Source organism: Medicago sativa, chromosome 3 (assembly GCF_051527215.1).
Source record: "Medicago sativa cultivar Bolivia chromosome 3, Bolivia_mono, whole genome shotgun sequence".
Lineage (NCBI taxonomy): Eukaryota > Viridiplantae > Streptophyta > Magnoliopsida > Fabales > Fabaceae > Medicago > Medicago sativa.
This window is the reverse complement of record NC_140751.1, coordinates 62,466,171-62,483,028: the sequence shown is the minus strand read 5'-3', so window position 1 is coordinate 62,483,028 and position 16,858 is coordinate 62,466,171. Positions and strand designations below refer to the sequence as shown.

At 33.0% G+C, this 16,858-nt stretch overlaps 2 protein-coding genes across 8 annotated transcripts; one reads left to right on the top strand and one right to left on the bottom strand.

Annotated features, from left to right (window-relative positions):
* The first annotated feature begins 2,200 nt into the window (after nt 1-2,200).
* Nucleotides 2,201-3,291, top strand: LOC146938975 (uncharacterized). The gene is made up of 6 exons (XM_085749712.1): nt 2,201-2,213; nt 2,329-2,426; nt 2,508-2,626; nt 2,747-2,942; nt 3,037-3,095; nt 3,207-3,291. Exons 1-6 carry the CDS (start codon nt 2,201-2,203, stop codon nt 3,289-3,291), a joined length of 570 nt encoding a protein of 189 aa, XP_085605838.1.
* A 3,902-nt stretch (nt 3,292-7,193) lies between these two features.
* LOC146938974 (chromatin assembly factor 1 subunit FAS1-like) lies at nt 7,194-16,520 on the bottom strand. 7 transcript variants are annotated; one of them, XM_085752801.1, is made up of 6 exons: nt 10,437-10,845; nt 9,984-10,051; nt 9,145-9,467; nt 8,273-8,873; nt 8,064-8,173; nt 7,194-7,653 (listed from the first exon to the last, which is right to left on the bottom strand). In XM_085752801.1, the coding sequence occupies exons 1-4, from the start codon at nt 10,437-10,439 to the stop codon at nt 8,845-8,847; spliced, it is 423 nt and encodes a 140-aa protein (XP_085608927.1). In that variant the 5' UTR covers nt 10,440-10,845; the 3' UTR covers nt 7,194-7,653; nt 8,064-8,173; nt 8,273-8,844. The 7 variants fall into 7 exon arrangements, with proteins under 7 accessions (XP_085608927.1, XP_085608930.1, XP_085608931.1 ...); XM_085752804.1 differs by having other exon boundaries at nt 9,984-16,520; XM_085752805.1 differs by having other exon boundaries at nt 8,064-8,873; nt 9,984-10,133.
* Nucleotides 16,521-16,858: the final 338 nt, after the last annotated feature.

The window sequence follows — 16,858 nt, the reverse complement described above, 5'->3', positions numbered from 1 at the left end:
GTCTTGGTCACAACTGACCATTCATATCATCTCCAAATTTGTTGTGTAGTTTTTGTGGGGATGATACAATGTTCAATACAATCCTTCATATAAATTATAATATGTTTTTGAGTTTTTGACATGTTTCAGGTCATATAATTCAAAATCTTGCAAAAGATTTTGGATTATATAATTCAATTTTTTTAAAAATTTTGGAGAACGTATGAAAAGTTAGAAGGATTGAGAAAAAAAATCTCTTCAGTTTTTTTTTCCTTTCTGTCTTGTCCAATTAAGCCAATTATAGTAGTTACAATTGAACTTTTAATAAGACACGATTTGCTGCAATTAGAATATAATAGACATTACACAAAAAAATATATAATCTTACTTACTAAAGCTTGTCAGGTAGGGGTGGCAAAACGGGCTTAACCCGCCGGGCCGGCCCGTTTGACTCGTTATTTTTGACGGGCTGAGTCGAAGTTTTGAACTCGCTTTTTATAGTTGGCTCGGCTCAACTCGGCTCGTTGAAAAACGGGGCGGGGCGGCCCGCTTAACTCATTGAAAACAATTATGTTATGACGACAACAGGAGGAGGAGGAGGAGGAGGAGGAGGAGGAGGAGGAGGTGCACCATATATTCATAAGTATAACTTAGATGATGATTGACTTGGAGTTGATTGACTTAATAAAAGAATTATGTTGCTGTTGCGATTATTTTAAGACTTGTTTTATGCTTTTGGATTTATCTTGGTTGTTTAGTTTATTTTGAGACTTATTTTATGCATTTGGATTTATTTTGGTTGTTGGATTTATTTTGGAACATATTTTATGTTTTTCGATTTACCTTGGTTGATGAGTTTATTTATTGAGACTTATTTTATCATTTTGGATTTAATTTGGTGGTTGGATTTATTTTATGATTTGTTTTATGTTGCGCATTTGCCTTATTTTGTCTATTAATTATAATGTTGAATTCGATAATTTGTTAATTATGTTGTTTTTCACAAATTTATTTGCTACCTATTCTTTTATATTTTTTTATTATAAAAGCAACATAGTTTTTTTTTGTAACAATTAAGTTGTAAAAAAAAATAAAAAAAGTTTTTTATTTGGCGGGCCGGCCCGCCAACTCGTAAGTCCGCCACTAAACGGGGCTGGGTGAGATTTTGGATTCGGTCACTAATTTTGACTCAGCTCGTCTCGTCTCGTTTTTAGCGGGCTTAGACGGGGCGGGCCTAAACGGGGTGGGCCGGCCCGCTTTGCCATCCCTATTGTCAGGTCAAGCTAACCCTAATCCTAACCATAAAGCTAGCATTTTCCCGCTCATTCTAAAGCATTTATTTCGACGCTTGACCTCCTCACCTTTAATACACGCCATAAAGGCATTTCATTACAGGTTGTAGTAACTGTCATTTATAACATGATTGCATATTATTTTAATTTTTGAAATAGAATAACAAACGATTGTTGTATTAATTGTCATCCCAAATTAGACTCGTGAATTACGTACAAAATTGTATAATGGAAATAAAATAAGACACAATCAATTGTATATTGATTAGCATTAAAACCACACGGTTGAAAATTTCTTTTAAAAACAAAAGAGGCAACACGGTTGCATATTAAAAAAAACAGCACCTTTTGCATATTAAAAGAAAACCACATAGTTTGCATAATTGAGATTGTATAATGGAAATAAAATAAGGCACAATCAATTGTATATTGATTAACATTAAAACCACACAGTTGAAAATTTCTTTTTAAAACAAAAGAGGCAACACGGTTGCATATTAAAAAAAACAGCACCTTTGCAAATTAAAAGAAAACCATACGGTTTGCATAATTGAGATTGTATAATGGAAATAAAATAACACACAATCAATTGTATATTGATTAGCATTAAAACCACAAGGTTGAAAATTTCTTTTAAAAACAAAAGAGGTCACACGGTTGCATATAAAACAAAACAGCATCTTTTGCATATTAAAAGAAAACCACACGGTTTGCATAATGGAAATAAAATAACACTCAATCAATTGTACATTAACTAGCATTAAAACCACACGGTTGAAATTTTCTTAAAAAAAAAAAACAGGCCACACGGTTGCATATTAAAAAAAAACACCGTTTGCAAGTTAAAAAAAAACCACACGGTTTGCATATTAAAATCAGTCTATAAAATTAGCCTCCTTGCTCCTTCCATTATTCTATCGTTGATTCCAATGGAGGGTCGTGGTATTGAAACTCTGCTGTCATATCACTGCATGACAGGTGCTACGGTTATTTTTTCTCACAATTACGACGTGTTTTAATAACTTTTCTTACTTTTTAGACCTTTATGATGTTGCAGGTCCTTTGCTCAAAAATTCAGCTTCATCTTTTGAAAGTGCTGTCAACAAGTATTATGTGAAGTTTAGGACGTACATAGTCGAGTATGATGTTGAAGAGGTGAAGATGATTTTGTCTGACATGTTTCATTTTTTTTTTGTTATCTGTAATGGTTCTAATCGTTTTTTTTTGTTGAATCAGGGGGTTGTTGTGCTACCGAACATGTTCACGAACGACTTTGGGGACCAAGTTCAACGATTTTTGACTTTGATTGATGCAAAGAGCAATCAGTTCGAGGTGTTGGTTGAAAGAATTGATGGGTCTGTGTTTTTCTCCAAGGGATGGAAATTCTTGCGTGATTTTTTTGGGATCAACTTGGGTGCTTGAGTTTCTCTTATATTTGTGGATCAAATGAAATTCGTGATTAAACTGAAAGATAGGTTTGACAGAGTGATTAAGCCTCCCGTAATTGATCCTCCTATGCATTTTATGATTGACAAAACAAATGTCGAGACAACTTTTGATCCTAATCTCCCCCCTTTCACTCCTTTGATTTCTTATCATCACGATGTCAACAACTTTCAGATAGAGTGTGTGAAGAAGTTAACTGAATTTGATGTATCCAAGGGTTTTTTGGTATGGAAAATGTTTGTTGTGAGAATATTTATATTTACCAACGCCTGTCTTTTTTTGTTAGGTTGTTGACATGTTGATTGATTTTCCGTGTTAGGTGCTGATTTATGAAGGAGAAGTTGCTCAGATGATGGATATCAGAACTACTTCTATCAAGTTGGTGGATGATTGCGAAAATGGCTGGGATTGCGTGTTGATTTTTGGATCTACTCCATACCAACACGCCATGATTTGTGGGTAGTGGAAGCGTTTTGTGGATGCTCGCAGACTTCGTGAAGGGGTTCAGACCAGACTTGGTGTGCCAATGGCTAGAGAGAATGATACAATCTATTTAACTGTCATTGCTGGTTAGGATTGGAGGGTGCGGATGGTTTATTTTTGATGGAATTTTCCAGTTTATTTTTATGTTTTCCCTTTCTGTTTTCTTTCCTTTGCGTTTTCTTTTTATGGAGTGGAGTATGCTTCATCTTTTATGCTTTCTTTTTGTTTTGTCAATCAAAAAATATGATGGTGAAGACACTGATGTAACTTCTAATGTAGTTTATCACGAAGCTTTTCGCAATGAAACTGATGTAACTTCTAATGTAGTTTATCACGAAGTTTTTCGCAATGTATCCTAAATTGTGTACTTGGAAGGATTGACCGAAATTAAACTTCTTCATTGTTAATTATTTATGCCTGACAATTTTCCCTAGGTTGTATACTTTCTATTATTTAACCGAATTAAAGTTCTTCTATTTCTATGATTCATGACTTGGAATGTATCATAAATTTTGTACTCTCTATATTTTACGACTTATTGTTTTAAATATTACGACTTATTCTGCTATGGTATAATATTGGCTTAGGTAACATTGTGAGTTTCTACATGAAAATAAGACCCGTGCGTCAGCACGGGTCATGGTTCTAGTAGACATTAATGACTGAAGTGTTTCTATGTTGATAGATAATTCTCTTACTTTGGTTGTAGTTGTAGTAGGTTATTAAGCTCGATAATACGTGTTTGACTTTATTAACTTAAGAGACACCATAATTCAAATCTCTTCAAAACATTTTTAAAATAATTATTATTGTTATTTTGATTTAAAATAATTAATCATTTTCCAACTTTTTAATATAAAAAATATGGTTTTTTCTAGGCCATCCTTAAAGAATTGTTGGCAATTTATCCAACAATCAATAAAAGTTAGCCACTTGAAAAAATTTGTAAGGGGAGTAAAAATTGATTTGTAGATACCACTTGCAAACTTATTTATATGGCTAATTTTACTGGCTGAGTAAATTTTCCACCGTTGAAGTGGTTGTGAAGTTGCTTGTAGTTTGTTATTTATCTCACAATGTTTAGGTTTTTGAGCTCTAGAATGTATAAATATGCTTGAGTATATTCATCCTTAAAAATAGCTTGTAGGATGAGATCTAAACCTACTTAATATGGTGTTCCAAACCTATTTAACATCCACAACTTTTCTACGATGGAAAATCTCCCACAAATTTTGGAAGGTAATCTAGTCGTGACAAAAAACTGTGTATAGGGGCACCGTCTATTACTTTGCTTTCTCTATATTGACCACTGTCCAGCAGCCTGCACTCAAATTGACTGCCCCTATATACAGCTAAAGGGAAAAATATCGTTTTCACATATTGAGATATTATATATAATGCTACTGTTTTTGGTCCTTCTGATAAACACCACTATAATTTAAAATAATAAGTTTGAGGGCTAAACAAATTTAAGGCTCAAAGCAGAGGACCGTACATGAGGCAAAGCAAAGAGGGCGATTGCCCTAGGTCTAAAAATAAGTATGAAATTTGGGTCATAAGTTTCTTTTTAGGGGTTTATTAAGCCCTAAAATAATTGCGTAGTTTTTTGTATCAATTTTGATGTTTATATATATTTATTAGTTACGACTTAAATTGTAGGTTCGTCCTAGACCATCGAAATCTCTCAAAAATGATTCTTAAGCAGCAGTTTACTTGCAAGCCTTTATAAATCAGCCCACTAACACCAAGTGAATTTCTTCATGTTCCTCACTCTTAAATCCATTATAATCCACTCTACATTTACGAAAATAATGTACTATAAGGATAACTTTGTAAATTCTTCAGCTCATGATCACTTTTAAAATTTGTATGGTTCCAACCTTTCACTTAACTTGTAAAAAATGTACAAAAAAAAAAAAAAGCACATAATTCTTAAGCAAAATGTGCAGCTCATTGACACTACAAGAACAGAAAAGAAAGACTAAAACAACAAATTATTGGCTATGGTTATGAAATTATTCTTCACAGTTCCATCAGTTTCTTCTCAACTATAGACTTGAATAAAGCCACATAGACACTATATATAACGTATACCTCACGCATTCACAATGCTTTGACATATGAACATAGTGTTTGGTCACTTAGTTTGAATCTTTGATAATTACGTAACGGCTTTTATAGTCAATAACAGTTGGTGGAAGAGGGAAAATTAGTTAAACCACACACCACACTAGACCACACTAGTGTGCACATAGTGCGAGTATGCGACAGTACCAAATTTAATTTTCCAAAATATAAATATTAAAAGTATATAAAATCCATACGTTGGTTCATATTACATATAAATAAATTGAACTTAAGTAGTTAATGAATTCTAGTTGAAGAAAATTCGATTTTTTTTAATGGCAGTATGTGTGTGTGTGTCTATATATATATATATATATATATATATATATATATATATATATATATATATATATATATATATATATATGGGTTATGTTACAAGCCACCTTCATAAAAAGTAGTGTGGTGTCTTTTATCAAGTCACACCTCAAGGTGTGATTTTCACTTTTTTAGTTATAACTTTGATAAAAGACACCTTCATAAAAAGTAGTTGGTGTCTTTTAACAAATGCTCATAGAGTAACTTGATACTCCCTCCGTCTCACAATAATAGTCTCTTTAGCATTTTTTCTTTTTCTCAAAATAATTGTCACTTTAGAATACCAATGCAGCATTTATTATTTTTTTCCATTATTATACCCTTATTTATTGAATTTCATCAAACTTAACTACTCCACTAACTACAATTAATAAGGGTATTTTAGTAAATGATATTAATTTTACCATTGAAATCAACACAATCAATCATTTCCTTAATAACCGTGCACAAACCTTAAACGACAATAATTTAGAGACGGAGGGAGTAAAAGACACCTTCACAAAAGGTGTCTTCTATCATAACCCTATATATATATATATATATATATATATATATATATATATATATATATATATATATATATATATATATATATATATATATATATATAAATAAAAAGAAAAGTGATAGTACAAAAAACATCGAAAGGATGCCCTAAGGCGCCACACGCCAACACCCAAGGAGGGAATCCCTCGCCCCACACCCGGGGAAAGAGAAACACCAAGGGACAACCAAGAACAACAAAAAAGAACTACAAACACCAAAGAAACACAACAACCAGAGATGATCCCCCCAGGGGAAACGCCGCACACACGAGAACCTGCAAGGACACAAAGCGCAAAGAGAAACCCAGAAAGCTAGGCCGGAAAGGTAGAGGCTGCGAACCCCCACCCAACCCCTAAGCCCCCCGGGAAAACAACCACCACCATCACCTACCGATGCCAACACAGGACGGGCTGCACCTCCCACTCATGGTAAGTGCAAGAACTAGCAGGACACTTAGCCAGAAACCACTTCCAAGCTAAGAGTTTCGCTCTATCCACCACATGCTCCTCTCGAAGGGCGCCACCAGAAAAAATAAGGTCATTCCCACTACAAGAATTTTCCTTTTACTGGTGGAAATAATCCCCCAGTAATGCAAAAAATCCCTCAGTAATACGCATTACTGGCGGATTCGAGTCCCTCAGTAATATGAGCGTCAGAAATGTTACTGGCGGAATTTTCCCTCAGTAATGGGGAGTTAGTTTTGACAAAGCATTACTGAGGGATTATTCCGCCAGTAATTACTCACGGATTGCAATCCGTCAGTAATTACTGGCGGAATAATCCCTCAGTAATGCTTTGTCAAGACTACCTCTCCATTACTGAGGGAAAATTCCGCCAGTAATGTTTATACAGATTTGCATTAGTGACGAAAAATTCCGCCAGTAATGTAATGGACCTTTTTTTTTGTGATCCCTTCCTACTTTTTAATTCTAATTAAAGAAATAAAATTAATTCAACACAAATAAATAAAAGAAATAAAATTTTAATTTAATAAGACGCAAATTAATTAATCAATATATCATAATATTTGTACAATCCTTAAATAGTTTTCATAAAAAATCATAAATATTTAAATAATATTCATACAACCTATAAAACTAACATAATAAGCTAATGATCATAATATTCAAACAAATTTGTTCCTGGTTTTGCTGAGATACAATCTGCTACCACCAGAGCATCAGTTTGGATTTCCAATTTTTGAAGACCTTGATCACGCGCCAATTGAAGACACCACCTAACACCAAGCGCTTCTGCCATACAAGGATCAGTCACAATACTTTCTTTCTTGCACACAGCCATCGAAATGTCACCAGAATTGTTTTTAAACACACAACCCCCAAGTAGTGTAGCCATCCGAAAAACATCCAGCATCCACTTGAGCAATACACACATCAGTATCAGCAATGCTTCCGTCCTGGTTTTGCTGCAATCTTCTTGTACTTTCTCTCTTTGGATTGGCCTGGTTGAATTCAAAAAGGGGAAAATACAAATCTCTTTGTTAATTATATCTAAAAGGGGAAAATCAAAACCATAAGCATTTATATATTAGCATCAAAAAAGAGTCAAACTATATTTATACATAAGCATTATCATGTTTATCCAAATATGTCAAACTGTAATTGAGATAGTGTAATTGAACAAAAGGCTATGAATAACATAAGCATAAGTCAAATAACACTTTAAATCCGGGTTGAGTTGACAATAGCTCAAGCTAGAACTTTTAATTTTGAGAGGTACTCATGCCAGAACTTCTACAATCATGATATATTATTTATTTATTTAAAACACTGCATATGGATTATGATTTTCAGAATTTTTCTCAACTTCATCAAAGATTTGATAAGGAAGCCAGGCAGACATTCAACTTACCAGATCGAACGTCCTCACTAAGTTTTCCTCTTGCTTGGATTTGTTTAACAAGCATCCGATATATCAACACCCACCAATAAATATGCATAACCAGCAAGCAGTATAGAAGACTATTGAATATATATAAGCAAACAAGTTATAGAGAAAATGCACCATTAGGACGATGGGATCAACCAAACAAACCATGCACCATTATGAACGGGAATTACCTGCATCGCCCATGCACCGTAACTGATATATGAAATTGGATAGCGCCAATAGACCAATAGACTAGCAGGATCATCTAACATAGACCAATAGACTAACAATAAAAATTTTAACTTTAAACGTTAAGCAGGATCACCTATTGAAACTCTAAAACTCTAAAACTTTTTTTTTTTTTTTGAAACAACCAATATTATTAAATCTAGTCGGCGTAAGACACACCGAACAAGAAGGGGAACAATTACAAGGTGCCGAATATATGCGAAACACCAACCCAAAGACAGCCCCGTATATAATTGGAACCTAAACCCAAAAAAGAAAGAGAGGGTGAGCTGCTCACTACCAAAACCGACAGCACAAAAGCAGGACAGCAGGCTACCAAAAAAACAGAAAGTGATGAGGGACACAACTGCTAAATGAACATAGCACAGCTGCTAAATGAACATAGCAGAAAATAACAAGACCTGCGCCCCTGTGCATCACCGAACAGCAGAAAACCTTTTAGATGCAAAGGTTCAAAGCACCTCTTCCCATTCCTCATCGCTGCTGACATCATAATCAACGCTTGGATCCTTCCTTAATGGATGATGTCCTCCAACAACATGACTAGAAATACAAATTTTAGCACATTAGCAATCTCAACTAGATATACTAGAACCAGATATCACACCATACAATAAATTAATGATTATATTTAGACCAGAAACAATTATATGCATTTAATTTAACTAAGCAGTGAACCTTTATAAGTAGTGACTAAACATTTGCATAACTAGAGGAGACAAACAGAATAGTTGATTTTTGTAGTTTCCATTTTTTAAATAGACATAGCCTACTAAAAGTCAATATGAAATACATTCATGAAGCATGATCTAACCTTTTAACGGGCCAAAAACCATAAAAGGCTGGTCTAGGGGTATTATCAAACTGCAATAATTGCCTTCCTCGATGGTGTACTTCTTGGCATCAAGATGGGCACTGTCTGCATTCATTGAGCATGAATTACCATCTGGACTACTTTCTCCTAATCGGTCTGCATCCTTTTCGGTGCCTAACTCATCCTCATGAATTGCAGATTTAGTATCTGTGAGCTTAGGTTTGTTAAAAGCTTCAGTCTTGGGATTCTGTCGTAAACCCCATCTCTGTTTTCTGTTTGAGCGAATTGATTGTCCTAAAGAGCGCCATGTATGAAAGTGTGACCTGCAAAGTCAAGCATTTTTCATAAAATCTAGAACAGCATGAGATGAAAGAGAAAGGTAAAACCTAATGTGTGGATATGTTGAAAATAAGGAAACCTTTTTTACAAGTATAACATTCAAAAAAATCAAACAGACAAGAGTCATAAATTTTACACAAAATATAATTAAGAAATATAAATGCAGAATCAAGAAAATTATAATAGGAAGATAATATTTACAAAAGAGGAGTCGGAAAATGTTATCTATGTAGTACAAAAGGGGGAAAGAATAATACCCGTAAAACAGGGAAAAACATACATTATAAAAGTAAAGGTATCAACATCACCAAAAAAAATAATTAGAAAATGCTAATTATATTATTTTGTAGTAAAAAACATATATTTACTCAAAAAGTAATCAAATTATGTACCCAAATCCAATTTTTTATTTTAAAAATTAATTTTGGTACCATGTATATGTACAGGGCACAAGATTGATTTTGGAGTACCCATGCTAAAGAGGGTAAAACGGTACTTACTTGCAAAGATCCTCAGGCTTAATATCACTACTTGATGCAAGAACACTATCCATTGATGAGGGACACAGCTGCTAAATGAACATAGCACAGCTGCTAAATGAACATAGCAGAACCACAAAATAGCAGCAAGAAAACCTGTTGCACCAAAACCTACAAAATAGCAGCAAGCAGAACCACAATCCCCAAAGGAAAAACTCTAAAACTCTAAAACTGATATTACACATTCAAGATTGGTCCATATGGAGACACTAAACGTAAGACCAATTGAAACTATTGAAACCCTAAAACTCTATTGAAACTAAACGTAACACATTCAAGATTTTAACATTCAAGATTGGTCCACATTCACCTATTGAAACTCTAAAACTCTAAAACCATAAAAAAATCCCAATTCAAAACCCTAAAATAAGAAATTGGAGAATGAATGAGAAATTAGAGAATCGGTTGGCTTACCATGGCTTAAGGAGATTGAGAACTGAGAGAAAGAATCAGAGGCGGCGAACTGAGGAGAAGCTTCAGCGGCGGCGAACTGAGCGATTTGTTTGTGAGAGGGGAGAGAACAGAGAAACACGATTTGTTTGTGAGAGGGGAGAGAACTGAGCGATTTGGTTTTTTTAATAAGTGTTATGTCAATACTGGCGGATTTGGTTACAATACTGGCGGATTTTTAATCAGAAGCATCCGACCATTACTGGCGGATAAGGGGGACTACTGGCGGATTGTATGCTTTAATTACTGGCGGATTTTATTCGTTACTGACGGAATATTAAATGACAGTATTACTGGCGGATACTTTGCATTACTGGCGGACTATTTAATCCGTTATAAAATTACTGACGGATATATATCCCTCAGTAAAACAAAGTCATGTTGTTTACATTATTGGCGGAACATTTCCGCCAGTAATAATTCGATGGTTCTTTATTGACGGATTTATCCGTCAGTAATGTAAGTCATGGAATTATTGAGGGTTTTTTCCGTCAGTAACTTTACTGAGGGTTTTTTTGATGTTATTGGAGGTTTGTTCCGCCAGTAATTACTGAGGGTCTGAATCCCCCAATAATGCAATTTTGAATTGGCTAGTATATTGAGGAATTCTTGTAGTGTCCGAGACGTCCAGATGGTCCAAATAACAGCATGCCAAACCAGGAGTAAACCTAATCTAACTCGCTTCCCCCCACCTAAAAAGAATTCAAATTTGATTCCCGACCAAAGCATTTTTTGACGTGTCTTTACATATCTTTCGGCCAAAGTTTAGATGTCAATACTATAGTTGAAAATTTAAACACCATTTAGTTGAAAATCCATAGTCTATATATCAAAGTATCGATGTCATATTAAAGTAAGTTTGTCTTTTTCATATCTACTCTTGTTTTGTTAACGAATATCAAGTGTCGAGACAAGCTACGTATAGCCATCGTATTTGACTATTCATTGAAGATGGAACTATAAGCCAAGTAACTTACTTATATTAGACAAGCATGACCAAAGAACCACCACCTCTCATTCATTTTCAGTTCTTCTCAAGCACTTATTGGATAGAGCTTGGTGATGTCTTGGAAAAATGCGTTGGATTATGAGAGAAGTTTGAGGGATTGCCCACATCTAGACCAGAAGAACGATACAAGTGAGAGAGACACCACACTCTTACCCAAAACTTTAAAGTAATGGGTGTGTGAGTCATCTCATCACTTATAAAATATTCAACCTTCATTTTTCTATTCGATGTAGAACATATAACTCACACTTGCATGCAACAATAAAATGTATGTCCCACATTAAAAGTGATAAGCACTAAAAAGAGTTTGTAGAGAGTTTAGTGACTGAACTTGAGAAAGAGTGATTGGTTTATTTTTTTTTTAGGCTTGAAACAAACTTATAAGCTTCATCTTACAAAATTACAGTTTTTCTTAAGTAAGGATCCAAACCTCAATTCAGGAGAAAAGCTACTTGTGTTTGGTTGCTTCATCTTAGCTATTGATAAAAGTTCTCAAACAAAGCTAATCATAAAAGTTTTATTAACACATATTAATTTTTTGTGTAGAATTTTTTGGTACTCTGAAATTTTGTACCTAAAATTAATTTAAAATTTAATTTTATTTAAAAATAAATGATTATAAAAAAAATTACATTGATGAGTATATATTCAACCAAACTTTAAAGTATCAAAGTATTTACTTTACATAGGATGAATCGGCTTAACTCTAATTATTTGTTTGGATCTCAATATGTGAGGATATATAACCTAATAGTAAAGTCAAAAAAGAAAGGATGTACTATATTTCAGTTATGAAGGGCAATAACTCCGACGTAATAGAAGTTTTGATGCATGGTTTTTTCTTTTTCTGGTAAAAAAATTTCGTCCATTGTTATACATGCTGGTACAAACTTCAATCATGAATTGGTCTAAGATGATCCCAAGGCCCAATTGGGTTTATTTACATGCAAATCCACATCAAGATATCGAGTCATAAAACTTAGGATAATTGTATATTTTCCACCTATTATAATATGATAAAATCGACATAAAAGTTAGAGTTATCATAAGAATTGCACTAAACTCTCGTGCACAGGAACAAAATCCATTTTAACTAGAAATCATAAATTACGAAACGTAAATACAAGATCTTATACGGTTACACCCAATATAGACAGGAACGAGTAGAACAGTGTACAATGTCCCTAAGTGCAATGTACATGATGTAACTAAAAGTTCAGACAATCTTGCAATAAACCATCATTTTCTGTTGTTGATTTTATTAAAATAACAATAAAATAAAAATGGATTTTCTTTTATTTATTCTAATCTTTGGATTCCAACAACAAATACGGTTTTCATGTTTTTAATGTTGTTTCAATTATACAATTATTTGGTAACCTTTTTCTTTGCATTGAAAATCAATAAATTGATATTCTTAATGTCCTTTAAGCTCACGTTAAATGAATCAAACGGCTTTATGTATGAAGAAGGTTTTGACCAAGCAACAAACTTTTTTAAGTACCGAGACAATTTGGTTATATATTGATAATATACTTTGACACCAGATAGTACGAGAATAAAAAAAAAATATAAGATGTCTATGGTTGCTTTGAAGGAAATTTTTTTTTTTTTTTTTTAATTTGAGGGTGTTGGTTTGGTGAGTTCTCTTTGTGCAGAAATCGAGTGCTTATATTCAATTGTGGAGGGCTATTTTATCCTGAGGACAACGAGGAGGATGGAAAGAACTTCTGTACCATTGAGGCTGAGCCGCAACACGTCTTAAAGAGAGCGGCATAATCCACGACTCATCCCAAGTTTTATATCTAACAATATTATTTTTGTGTGTTTGCATTTGATTTTTTGTAGAAATAATTTCAAGTGATGGACAGATACAACAATAATTTAAAGTGTTGAAAAAATGTTCCAACATTTTAATCTATAAACCTACTTTTTTCAAGTGTTTCATCTATAAACTATTATTTACTTATTACTCCCTTCATCCCTTAATGTAACCCCCCTTTGCATTTTTCACATTTCTTAAGAAAAGTTGTCAGTGTAATTAATGTGTCTGTTTTGTGTATATTAATATTACCAAATTGTCATTTGTTTGTATGTGTATTAAATTTGACTATTCATATTTCAAGACAAGTTAGTAGTATTAATTAGGGATATGTTTAGGAAAAAAGTAATAAATGCATCTAGTAATTTGAAAAGGGGGTTACATTTAGGGACAAAAATAAAATCAAATGGATGGTTACATTAAGGGACGGAGGGAGTAATTTGGATTTGAAAATAAAGATATATTAGATAGTCTCTGAGCTATCATTTTCTCTCTTATTTTTAACGAAAATGAAGAACTAACTTGATAAAAGAACTAATTTTATTTGTATAGTGAAATGAAATTAAAAAACTGAGAGATAGTACATTTAATTATTAATTTAAGCTGGACATTTTCTCCAAATTTGTTCCTAACAACACAATTCTTTTGTGAATAGAAATTGAAATTTAATATACATTATTATAATATAAAAAGAAACTCACTTGTTCAAAAAATATATATAAAAAGAAACTCTAAAGTCAACAAAGAATGACTTACTTGGTAAGAAGTTGACTCATCTGCAAGGTCGTAAGTTCAACTTCCACTTAATTTCAATGTAAGAACCTGTTCAATGGATGATATGTGAGTACTTTTGGAAGCGATTTTTTAGCTTTGAAACTTGCACTGACTTTGGTGAACTTTCGGAGCGCAACTCATCTAAAAAAAAAAATCTAACGTTAATTTATCCATAACTACTAATTTTAGGCATACATTTTTCTTTTTCTCTAAAAAAAAGGCATACATTTTTTTAGACAAAAAAACATACCTTAGAACCTTACTTTAGTTTGATATTTTTTTGTACAAATTTGTCTTTAATAAAATAAATTTTCATAATTAAAATACAATTTAGTTGATAACTGCAAAGATGTTAATATACATGAGTTTGAGTTAGAATTCAATAATTCTTACTTCACACATAAGGCGCGTGTCTAATCACTAAACTATAAGACGATAAATATCCTTTTCAAAATGAAAATGCAATACCTCTAATTATTTAAGAGTACTAGATGCATTGCTAAAAAAAAAAAAAAAAAAGAGTACTAGATGCATTTATTTTGGGACCGCAGCTGAGCTTATTCCTAAAGGTAATGCAATACCTTCTTAACAATTTGGGGGAACATTGAAGCGACAATGCCCGTTCACTCTCCCTCTTAAATTCTTAGTACATCAATTATTGGTGGTTGATGTCAATGAATCCGTCAATTAGTAACTTTTTTCTAAGCAATGGTGCCAGTGTGAAACACATACACTTAAAACTCTATAAATTAATAATGTCAGGACCAGAGAAATTTATTAATTTAGAGAGTTATTAATTTATCGATAAATTAATAATTATTAATTTAAAGAGTTTTTAAGTAATTATACTGTACATACTAAACAAAAAGGCAAATTAGTTTATGCCTCTTAGAATTACGTTGCAGCGAACCTTGGAACTCAACGTAAATTAGTAACTACTGTGTTCATATGCATTGGAAATCAATAATGACTTTTGAAGTGCAGTAAATGTAAACAAGAGGAACAAATGTGTTCAATGTATTCTTAATAATTTTTTTTTTCAGTTTCTATGAATTATTAATTTATGATTTTCTTGGGACCGAAAATTATAAAGGGATCTCCCGAAAAATTATTATCTTATTATTTTATCGAGTTTTTTAATTTTTTACATTGGCCCAAGTCGGGACCGGACAAATTTATTATTTTAGAGAGTTTATTAATTTACCGAGTATTAAATTAAAGAGTTTCTACTATATTTCATTTTTTTTGTGGTATTGGTAGTAAGCTCTAGCCATACGTTTGCCTGGTTCAATGTCTTTCAAGTATAAAGAGCATATAGGGTTACCCCACCTTTTTTGACCCTCCTCCAGACCCTAACCTTGCCCACCTTAAATTAAATGCAGGAACCATCTATTTCCGCCAAATAGAGGTGTGACTGATGGAAAAATGAACAATTCAATTATTTAGTTTTTTAGAAAGAAAGAAAAAAAAATCCAGTAATAGTTTGATGAAATTATAAAATAGAACACATTAACTTCTATGTTTTTTTTTTTATGAGAGAATTAACTTCTATGTTGAAGACTACTTGAATTATCAAAGGGAGTTTGGTCCAGCGGATTGGTTAAACTTCCACAATATCTCAAATTAATGTTTGAATATTGACCGAAAAATACGTGTTTACATTTAGTGTACGACAATGTCTCGAATATAATTACCTCAGATGAAAGTAACTTATGGAGAGAGAGAAAAAATACTTGTTTAAATTTTTGTTAGAGACTAATATGTTCTTGATCTGTCCAGTAATGAACAAATGAAGACGATGGTGGCGGTACGATACTCCGATACGGTAGCGGTGCGATCTTCACGATGTAACGAAGAATGTCTGCAAGCATGTTAGCACTCCAACGTTCAAGTCAGTGTAGAAAATGAGGAAGAATGTGTAAAGTGTGTGGGAAATGAATCGTATCTAGAGAGTGACGTGGAATCACCCTTATACAAGAGAAGGAGGCGCTAACGACTTTGTGAAATGTTTCGCCTCATCAAAGAGCCGTTGAAGGCCACGTGTACTGTGCAGGATGACATTATTATAGTATAAGGGTACATTTTGCTTTAGCAAAATAATTGAAAAACAACAAAGGAGGTTAATTGTGATTCTGGAACATTACCTTAAAGGACAGTGACAACCGATCCAAGAACATAGCAGCATTTGACAGGTGTTGTTAGTTGTATGTGAACTCATGAGAAAAAATGTGAAAGGAGAAAAACATGGTAGTTTTTGGCAACCACGTGGTTTTGGCTTCACTTTTATCAACATTTTGCTCTTAAAAGCTACACATATATAAAATGTGCTTTCTCACGATTCTTCTATAGACTTCAACAAATTTGTAGGCCTCTTAATTACGTAAGACCTTGAAAAACATCCTTTTATCGTTGCTACATGTAAATAAGTTCCTTTTGTATTTCTATAATATGGAGTACTATATAGTAGTATATACTTATTTGTTTTTGTAAGAAAAAGATGCATTATTTGGTTTTTTCCTCTAATCAAAATTATTGAATGGTTGTACCAAATATAAATAAATTATTGAATGGCATTACATATTTACATTGGCATTTTACTTTTGGAAGCTTTGTTTGTCTGGTTTAATTAATCATATTATCTCACTCGTCTTGCTCTCTTGGTTTTCTTTGCTATTTCTCGACAAAGAACATGCATAATGTCACAATGCAATGCACATAGCCACATGATGATTTTACGTAGGATTGTAAATAGAGAAAAGCATTAGTTCTCAACTATTTAGA

Coding starts and splice junctions, on each gene's coding strand:
- LOC146938975 (XM_085749712.1), top strand. Junction 2,427..2,507: donor TCGAGTATGATGTTGAAGAG/GTGAAGATGATT, acceptor TTGTTGAATCAG/GGGGTTGTTGTGCTACCGAA. Junction 2,627..2,746: donor TTGGTTGAAAGAATTGATGG/GTCTGTGTTTTT, acceptor ACTGAAAGATAG/GTTTGACAGAGTGATTAAGC.
- LOC146938974 (XM_085752800.1), bottom strand. Junction 9,468..9,983: donor AAGCCTGAGGATCTTTGCAA/GTAAGTACCGTT, acceptor TTGACTTTGCAG/GTCACACTTTCATACATGGC. Junction 8,874..9,144: donor GGTTTTTGGCCCGTTAAAAG/GTTAGATCATGC, acceptor TTGTATTTCTAG/TCATGTTGTTGGAGGACATC.